Source organism: Vulpes vulpes, chromosome X (assembly GCF_048418805.1).
Source record: "Vulpes vulpes isolate BD-2025 chromosome X, VulVul3, whole genome shotgun sequence".
NCBI lineage: Eukaryota > Metazoa > Chordata > Mammalia > Carnivora > Canidae > Vulpes > Vulpes vulpes.
Genome location: NC_132796.1, coordinates 15,783,201 through 15,792,772, shown reverse-complemented (window position 1 = coordinate 15,792,772; position 9,572 = coordinate 15,783,201). Strand labels below are relative to the sequence as shown.

The 9,572-nt window shown below is 52.1% G+C and overlaps 1 protein-coding gene across 12 annotated transcripts in view; it reads left to right on the top strand.

Annotated features, from left to right (window-relative positions):
* The first annotated feature begins 1,883 nt into the window (after window positions 1–1,883).
* Window positions 1,884–9,572, top strand: part of SH3KBP1 (SH3 domain containing kinase binding protein 1) — a 334,655-nt gene continuing 326,966 nt past the window's right edge. For 6 of the 12 annotated variants that reach the window (XM_025997485.2, XM_025997483.2, XM_025997484.2 and 3 more), the window contains exon 1: window positions 1,884–2,500. In XM_025997485.2, coding sequence (XP_025853270.1) covers window positions 2,497–2,500 — 4 coding nt within the window. In that variant the 5' untranslated portion in view covers window positions 1,884–2,496. The remainder of the gene's footprint in view (window positions 2,501–9,572) is intronic. The other 6 variants (XM_072744009.1, XM_072744006.1, XM_072744011.1 and 3 more) reach the window with 5 other exon arrangements.

Genomic DNA, 9,572 nt, shown 5'->3' with positions numbered 1-9,572 from the left:
CGGTTGCCTTCACCCATGCAGAGCTGAGAGGAAACATAAACAAGAACACTGTCTTCCTCATGCAGGATAGAGAGATGAATAAGATTAAGCAGGACATGAGACAAGCTGCTGATTTTTTTTTTTTTGAGGTCTCTAGAGTTCAGCCACCAGTTTGCTGGGTTTGGAGTATTGGTCTCTGCAACATCCAGGTAAGCCATGGTGGGTATCACTGACGCTGATCAAAGACTTTGGGCCCATTGCTCTTGAACGCACAGGGCAGCCAGCTGAGGATCCTCAGCACCGAGATGCTGGCCCATCATAAATCCAGCTCAGACATCTCCGTGTTGTACCACGCCCAGTTGTTTTCAGAGCCCTGAGTCTTCTTGAGAGAGGGATAGGGTAGCCCAGTGACCCTGGCTTTAGCAAAAAGAACCACCTTTCGAATCAGACCCCAGAGCAGTTCTTCTGAGTGGGGTTCAAGAAAAACAAAGCCCTAGTAACAGTGGGCTTAGCCGGGCTCGGTGAGTTTCAGCGTTTGTCAGCTCTGAGACCCTACGCAAGGCCTCGTGGTCCTGATATGCCAAGGCAGGTAATGGGTGAGGCACCACCGACCCCGGAGCAGGTGCAACGAGTGTTCCTCCGTGCCTCCAGCATTGCAAATTCTTCATTTCGGGTTCTTTAATCCCCTCCTTAGGAGTCTGCCACTGATGTCACTACTACCTTCTCAGCAGCTCCGTGGATGCATCTTTTCCCCCTTGGTTAGTGTCTTGTTTAGCTTGCTCCGACACACAGGACAAGCATTTAGAAAGTTGACGTTACTCATCTCTTGCTGGTAAGACCCTGACTGTGAGAGGGTTTGTTTGTTTGTTTTTAAGCTAATGAAACAATGATCGGAATATCTTTCTGCAGAAGTCCCAGGATGTAACCAATTTACCAGAGTTGCCCCCAACATCATGGGTGAAGTATGAAGACAGCCCTATATTGGGTAAGGGGTCAGCCTTTATTTGTCCCCTCTGGGTCCACTAACCTTCAGCCTCCTCCGTTTTTCAGGGGCCAGTGATTTAATTTCTTAATTGTTTTATTTTCTCTTTTTGAGTATCTCCCATCTATTTCACTATCTCTTCCTACCACCAGATGGTGGAAAGGGAAAAGGAAATAACCGGATGGTAAATGAATGTGGTCCTGGCCAGCAGAGTATTTATGGCGAAAGGTGTAGTGGTGAATGGACCCAAAAAGGAGCTTGTGAGTTACCTGTGAATTCCCTGTTTTCATTTCGGTGCCCATTCAAAGGTCGGCGGCCCAGGTCCGGGCGTCTGTGTGGCACCGTCAGTACCCTGCTGGGGAAGGAAGTCTGCCCTTGTCTCAGGAGAGTCTTGGGAACATCAGAGCCTGGGAACACAGCTGAGCAACCCAGCCCCACCTGGCCCAGGCACGGGGTCGGGGTGAGGGGTCCCTGCGGGGGTCCCTGGTGCGAGGCGATGTGCCCCACCAGTCCTGCTACGTTCTTCTCTGTCTGCCCAAATCTCCATTCCACCGCCGGCTATAAGCCGAAGTCGCCCTTGGCCCGCCTTTCCCACGCTGCTCTGAATGGATGTAGCATTTCTCTCCCTCCATAGGGACCCCTTCTCCTGCCTTCCCAACAGCCCGCGGCGTGACAGCTTATTTTGGGTTGCCTTGATCCCCGATCCCGGGGATCATCACCCTCAGCAGGTGTTCATTCCCTCACCCACCCACGGTCTCCCCTCCCCCGGCTCGTCCTCCACTTCTCGTCGCACCCTCTGGATCTGCCGCTTCCACCTCCTTTCCCACGTGCCCCCCTCTCGGACGCCCCCTCCCCCACGACCCCCCCTCCGGTCTCGAGGAGTCTCGCGGCATTTCCCGGGGCGTAAGCCGAGCCGCCGCGGGTGTGGGGCGGCCTCGCGAAGCTGGGTCCCTCTCCCGCGGGCGGTAAGGGGGGCGCCCAAGCGCCGCGGCCACAGGGACGCCCCGGGCGCCGGTCCCGCCCCGGACAGGCCCCGCCCCGGACAGGCCCCGCCCCTCGTTGGCCCCGCCCCCGCCCCGGCGGCCGCGCGTCCCCGGCAGGCTGAGCCGCAGGAGCTTCGCGGCGGCGGCGGCGGCGAGGAGGGGGGAGAGCGGGCTGCGCGGCGGCGGCTGCCGGGCGCTGGGCTGGGCGGCGCTTCTTCTTCTTCTTTTTTTTTTTTTTCGCAATTTCCACTCGCGGGGAGCAGGAAACCCGGCGCAGCCGGGCGCAGCGGGCCGCGATGCAGCAGCAGCAGCAGCAGCACCAGCAGCAGCAGCAGGAATCGCCCCGGGGCAGCAGCGGCAGCAGCAGCAGAGGCAGCAGCGGGCGGCGCTGAGCCGCCGCGGCGGTCGCTACTGAGGAGAAAGCCGGCCCAGCCGCCGCCGCGTCCCGACCCTCGCGCCCCAATCCCCGCGCCCCGGTCCCGGCGTCCGACCCCCGCGCCCGCCTCCGCCAACTTTCACGCTGCCTCGGCGGCCCGGCCCGGCTCGACGCCAATGGGTGAGTAGGGGACTGCCCGCGCCGCGGCGCCCGGGTGTCCATCTCAGCCTGCGGGCGGCGCGCCTGTCCCGGGACCGCGGAGTCGGGAGGACGCCCCGGGGGCAGGGCCCTGGCGGGTGACACCGCGGTGGGCACCCTGCCTGCCTCGTGCACCCCCGTTCCCTCCCACTCGCGTCCCTGCTGAGCCCGCGCGGCACCGACGGGAACCCCCGGGGGGCCTGGGCGGAGGATCGCGGGCCGGCCCGGGGCGGCTGAGGCTGAGGGATGCAGGGGGTGTGGTTGGCTCTTCGGGTGGGCGGGGAGAGTTTTGTCTTGGCCATTTTCTCGCCCCAGCGCGCCCTCCTCTGCACCGAGGACGTGGGTCCTGGGAGCTGGTGGGCTCCGGCCCAGCGCGGGGTTCGCGGTGTCTCCCCCCCCGGCCCCCCGCGGGGGAAGCCAGAATCTCGGGGTCTCGGGGCGGCCAGGGGCTGGGGGCCAACGCGGGGGTGGTGCTGCGGGAAACGCCCCAGTACCCGGCCTGGCGCGCCGTCCTCCGGCCCTGAGTGCCAGGCGCGTCTCTGGGAGCCCCGCTCCCCCCGGCCCTGACCCCCTCTCTGCCTGCCTGCCTTCTCCCAGTCTGGCGAGCTCTCCGCTCCGTGATGCTCAAAGGCCACTTCCTACATCCTCTAAGTCTGAAGGCTCGGAACTGGAGCTGGCGATCCAGTCCTCGATTTACTGATCGAACAGCAGTTCCAAGTAGGCAACTAACCGTTAGGTCCCCCGGGTCCCACCTGGTGTAGACTCTGGCGTATTGGAGCCGCCTTGCCCAGAGGATCTGGCACTTTCTTGGGCAAAGGACTTGTGATTGCCTGGGCTAGCAATCGTGTGGCCCACCCAGTTAAGGTTCTTGCTGGCAGCCAGGCTCTGTCTTTCATACCTTTGGCAGATTATTTTTGGGTGTTTCTAGGCCAGGCAGAGGAAGGCTGTAGATCATAATAAATCATAATAGAGCGAGACCTTTCTGTGTTCAGGTAATAGGATTTGAGTAGGCGAGTCCAGCACTGATAGGCAAGCAAGCTGTCATAGGATGCTCCCTATGACATGGATGCGCTGGAACGGGGAAGGTTTAACCCAATCAGTTGTTGACAGGCAGTTAAAATCCCATTTGCGGTCATTTGCCAAAATGGTTTTCCTTTTCTAAAGTGGTGGCAATTTGATGGCCTCTCGGCTTCAATGTCACTTTTTTTCTCAGTGCCCTTCTCTGGTCCCTGCACAACCTCCAGTCTAAATTAGTTTCTCTGTTACCCTTTCTCCTATTGCACCTTTTTAAAAATAGCGGTATTACATATTTATTTGTGTTAACATTTATCTCCCCTGTCAGCTCGATGACTGTAAGGACAGAACTGTGTTGGCACTGTTTTGCTCACCACTGCTTGCTTTGGTGTGGAGCAGGCCCTCAATAAATATTTATTGACTTACTGACTGAATGAATGAATGAGGGGGTATGACACTCTCCTGCCTGATGGAAGACAAAACACTTAGCTTAACGCTCTTGTTTTGCTTTGGCACCTAGTAAGATGATTTAATTTACTAACAGAAATATATACTTTAAACATTACTGATCGCCTTAGTAACAGGTTGCTTTTTCCTGAGGCAACCAAATAGGATATTTTGATCACCTTTCCTTTTTTGTGTGTCCCGAGAGGGTTGCACAAAAAAAGAAGTTAAATACAAATGTCTTCTGTGGCTGGACTGTGCTTTCTGTATCTCACAGGGAAGAGGAGTCCAGGTTAAGAAGAAACAGACCTATTTATTATTCAAGTCTGAACTGTTTTCATTATCCAGAGCCTCCTAAGAAAATTACAGACTGCTTCTGCAGTTTATAGCCCTTTCAAGCTTAATCTTTTTTTACTGTGACCACTACAAAATGGAGGGGGTGCAGAAACTGATTTTCATTTATTTCAGGTGTTAATACTTAGAGGTGATAAGATTAAAATGAATGCTGTGATTTAATTCATTAACATGTATATAGTGGAACTTAAGATGTCTATAGTAGTTTATGGCTAAAGATTGCCTGCTATTTTCTTTTTCTTTTTTTTTCTTAGTGGGGGTGGGGGTGAGACAGGGAGAGAGAAACATAAGCAGGCTCCACACCCAGTGCAGATCCCAAAGTGGGGCTTGATCCCACAACCCTGAGATCATGATCTGAGCCGAAATCAAGTCAGACACAGAACTGACTGAGCCACCCAGGCACCCTGAAGAGTTGGTTGTTTTTTTTAAGATTTTATTTTTAGGTAATCTTTATGCCCACTGTGGGGCTTGAACTCACAACCCTGTGATCAAGAGTTGCATGCCCCACCAACTGAGCCAGCCAGGTGGCCCCCACACCTGTTATTTTCTAAAGCATCTTCAGCAGTGTATTTGTGATGAAGTACAGGTATTTAACAGTTGATTCTGTATGTCTTCTGATGGAGCTACCCAGTAGTGCCATTTCTGAAGCAGGTATATGTCCACACACAGGCACGGCCCCCTTCTCCGATCCCCCAAGTCTCCTTGGTTTTCAAAAGATTTCACCAGTATATCACTTTGATACACTTGCATTCTTACTTGGCCTGGTAATGATTTTTCTGTTGATGGCTAATGCAGTAAAATTGTATTATATAGTCTTTAATCTGAAAAATAACCGAAGAGCATCAAATCCCTAACTCTGAAATGAAGCCAGTTAGTTGTAAAATGGCCTCTTACAAAAGCCCACTCAGAATATGCCCTCAGAGCTTGCAGGCAGATGCCTGCAGTGCCACATCTAGGGAAAGCCTCTTGTAATTACAATTGCACAAATATTAACGATTCACATCTGTGAACAGTGGAGGATTTGCAAGCCCAGCAAATGATTTTTGTTTAGAAAATTCCAGAGTAACAACAAAGTTTGGACTGTTTTTAGCAATGTATTGTTTTGGTGGGAGATTGCTTTATGGCTAAACTAAAACTAGAATGAATGTAATGTGTTGGTCTCCACAAACATTCTAAAGTTAAAAATGGAAGAAAAGACTCTACCTTTATTGCTAATGACCCTTACTTTACCCCCTTATAGTCCTCATGGTCCCGGCAAAACCTTGCTACCTTCCTGGTTGCACAGACCTTCAGCTCCTTTGGCAATACGAACAATCTCTCATCAGCCCTTCTATTTGAATTTATTTTAAAGTAGATTGCATACAGTGGTCAGCATTCATCCATTCACCCATCTATCCATGCAGTGTTTATTGATCTGCTTTGTGCCAGGCATTGTGCTAGGAACAGGCACGCAACACACACAGACCTGCCAGCTTGGGCTTTTCTGGCTAGTGGAAGAGGTAGGCCTGGATGCAGTACCCATGACAATACGAAATTAGAAGCCCTGCTGGTCTTACGAAAGATTAGAGAGGGGCAGTGTGATTTAGGCTGCAGAGGGTGGGAACGATGTCTTTGAGGAGGTTGTGTTTGAGCTGAAATCTGAAAATTGGGTAGGGGTTGGCACTGCCCCCCTCCCCGGCCCCAACACACCTGGCGTGGAACAAGCAGTTCTCTCGAGGCAGCGATGGACCGCAGGGAGCTGTGTGGGCCTGTTCCACATGGAGGACTGGGCCTGTGGCAGGGGCTTTAGGGGAGCTTTTAAGGAGGCCAGCTGTTCTCTGGACTGGAGGCTGGCCGGAAGCGAGGTAATTCCATGATTGGGGCCCTTGGTAGACCTTATCGGGCAGCAGGGAAGACGGGACAAAGGCTGTGAATGGTAAAGAAGCAGCAGTCACTCATAAGCCGTAAGCTCATAAGCCAGGATCGGGGGATGTGTGGGGACTTCTGTGGTTTGGACAAGGTTCGCTTGTTCTCCGTGTTCAGACGGGATTACAGAGTGGTCTTGTTTTGGTCTTGTCCCATCCCGGTCACAGAGTGGCCTTGTCTGATGTTGGTGTCCTGGGAATTGTCTGGTCAGTGGAGGAGACTGCCCGGCCTGCTCCCGGATGGCCGGGGCTGCTTTTCTGAGCTTAAGTGATAAAGGGGGGCAGGGAAGAGGAGGTGATCGGGGAGGACATGGCCCTGTAGGTGTATTTTGTGGCTGCTTCCTTAACATGGGCCAGCTCTGGTCTGCGGACTGTTCTACATTAAGCGCAGTGGATACCTGAAATACAGGGCAAGAGATACAGAGCCACACAGAGCAAGCTGCTGAGAACCAAAGTCAAGGCCGCTCTTAATGGAAGGATGAGGGCCGGAAAATACTTGAATCCCTTCATCATGAGAGGAGAGTCTGATACAGTGATTCTCAGAGTGTGGTCCCCCAGCCAGCAAGATCGGCCTCTCTGGGATCTTGTTAGAGATGCACATTTTCTGGCCACCATTTCTACCTACTGAAGGAGGAAGGGGGCATGGGGGGTGGGGGTGGAGCCCAGCAATTTGTGTTTTTTTTTAAAGATTTTATTTATTTATTCATAAGAGAGAGAGAGAGAGAGAGGCAGAGACACAGGCAGAGGGTGAAGCAGGCTCCATGAAGGGAGCCTGATGTGGGACTCGATCCCGGGACTCCAGGATCACGACCTGGGCTGAAGGCAGGCGCTAAACTGCTGAACCACCTGGGCTGCCCAGCAATTTGTGTTTTAAGGAGACCCCCGGTGGTTCTCATGCATGGTCAAGGTCGGGGCATAGAACCTCCTTGCCTCGCAGGTGAGAAAGCTGAGCTTCAGAGTATGTGGGTCACTGAAGAGCACATGGGCACTCTGGTCAAATATAAGATATTGTTATAAGTGACACATGGCATTAGAGAAGGAGAAAAATATGTTCCTAGTTCAGAACAAACCTCTGTGGAGTCACTAGAACAGTACACTATTGATTCTTCCATGAACCACATCCATGCCAGACCCCAGCACCTGGGCATTAGTGACACTAGCTGGCCCATCTCGGCGACGCTCGGATGTTTACCAGAGCATCACACCAGTCTTTTCTTCTTTAGAAGGGACATTAAAATACATTGTTAGGGATGCCTGGGTGGTTCAGCAGTTGAGCATCTGCCTTCGGCTTAGGGCATGATCCCGGGTTCGAGTCCTGCATGGGGCTCCCGCGGGAAGCCTGCTTCTCCCTCTGCCTGTGTCTCTGCCCCCCCACCGTGTCTCTCATGAATAAATAAATAAATCTTAAAAAAATAAAAAATAAAATACATTGTTAGCATTATTAGAGTTTTTGATATTTGTTCTTGATTTTTCTGTACCTGGTATCTGTGTTAGCTTCTGATTGCTGCTGTCATAAATTACCAAACACTTGGTGCCCCCAAATGTCATCAGTTTATTATCTTTAAAGTTCTGGAGATCAGAAGTCCAATACAGGTCTCACTGGGTTAAGATCAAGATGTGGGCAGGACTGCATTCCTTCTGGAGGCTCTAGGGGAGAATCCCTTTCCTTGCTTTTTCCAGTTTCCAGAGCCTTCTGCATTCCTTGGCTCATGGCCCACTTGCATCTTCCAAGCCAGCAATGGCCGGCCAGGTTTCTTTCATATCACGTTACTCTGATACTGACTCTTCTGCTTCTCTCTGCCACGCTTAAGGAGGGCAGGAACTACATCTGTTTGGTCATTGTGTCCCTGTGCTGGCACATGGGAAGCCCAAAATTGATATTGGTTGAGTTAATTATTATTCCTAACCTTCTAGCCAACTTCACCTGGGTGTGTCTTAGACACTACAAACAGCCTGCTATCCACTGTGCTCAGTACTTCTCCTCCCTAGTCCCCATTTCCTGGAGGGTACCAACACCTTTCCTGTCACTTCCATAGCTATTCCACTGTTTGCTTCACCTCTTCTTCCTTTCCCCTCTCCCTTCTCTCAGCTCTTTCCAGTGTACAGTCGAGCTCCAAGTGTTTCTGGAAGTAACCCCATGTCACCACTCTTCTGTAGATGCTTTAGATCCTGAACACCTTAGCAAAGCCTTTGAGAAGCTCGGCAGCCACCCCTGCCTTGGTTTGTTCCATGCTTGTTCAGGCGTGTCAGCCTTGCCCATGCAGTTCCCTTCATGGGGAAGAGATTCCACTCTCTTCTCTGCCTTCTAGTCTGTCTTAGGTTCCTCTTGCCGTGGTAACAAAATACTACAAATCCAGTAGCTTAAAACATCATACATTTGTAATCTTACACTTCTGGAGGTCAGAGGTCCAAAATGGGTCTTACTGGGTTGATATTAAGGGGTAGGCAGGACTTCATTCCTTCTGGAAGCTCTAGAGAAGAATTTATTACCTTGCCTTTTCCAGCTTCTGGAAGAGGCGCCCACACTCCTTGGCTTGTGACCACATCACTCTAACCTCTGTTTCTGTCGTCACATCTCCTCTCTTACTCTGAACCTCCCGCCTCCCGTTTTTTAAAGACCGTTATGCTCTGTTGGACCTGCCTGGATAAGTCAGGCTATCCTCCCCATCTCAGGCCCCTTAAGCAATCTGACAAGTCCTGTTTGCCATGGGAAGAACATATTCACAGGTTCTGGGGTTTCAGATGTGGACATCTTTAGGGGGCTGTTAGACAGTCTACTATGCCTCTTGTTCATCTTTGGAGGCTTGCTCCAAAGATTGCTATAGAACACATCATCTTGTATGAAGTCTGTTCATCTCCGACAGGGTGTCCCCAACTTCATTGCCCTGGCTCATTGCCCAGCATGCACTAAGTGCCGTGTGTCACTGAATGAATGAATGAGTAACCCTTTCACCCAAGTGTGGTTCCTGCTTGAAATTCTCGGGAAGCTCTTGGCTGCCAGGGGTGTGCGTGCATTTCTGTAAGATCCCCCAGGGCCGACGTGCTGCCAGAGTCTGTTTGCTGACAGTTCATGGTGGCCTCCACCACAATGGATGAGAAGGATAATGCTGCATGTCACACAGCTTCAACAAACCACTGCAGAGACAAGAAAGAAAATTCTCTCTGGCAGGAGTTCTCAACCAGGGGCAGTTTTGCCCTGCAGGGGAACATTTGGCAATGGCTGGAGACACTTGGTTGTCACAGCTAGTGTGGGGAGGGCAGTCTACTGGCATCTGAGGGCCAGAGATGCTGCCACACATCCTACGATATACACGACAGCCCCCCAGCAGTTATCCGGC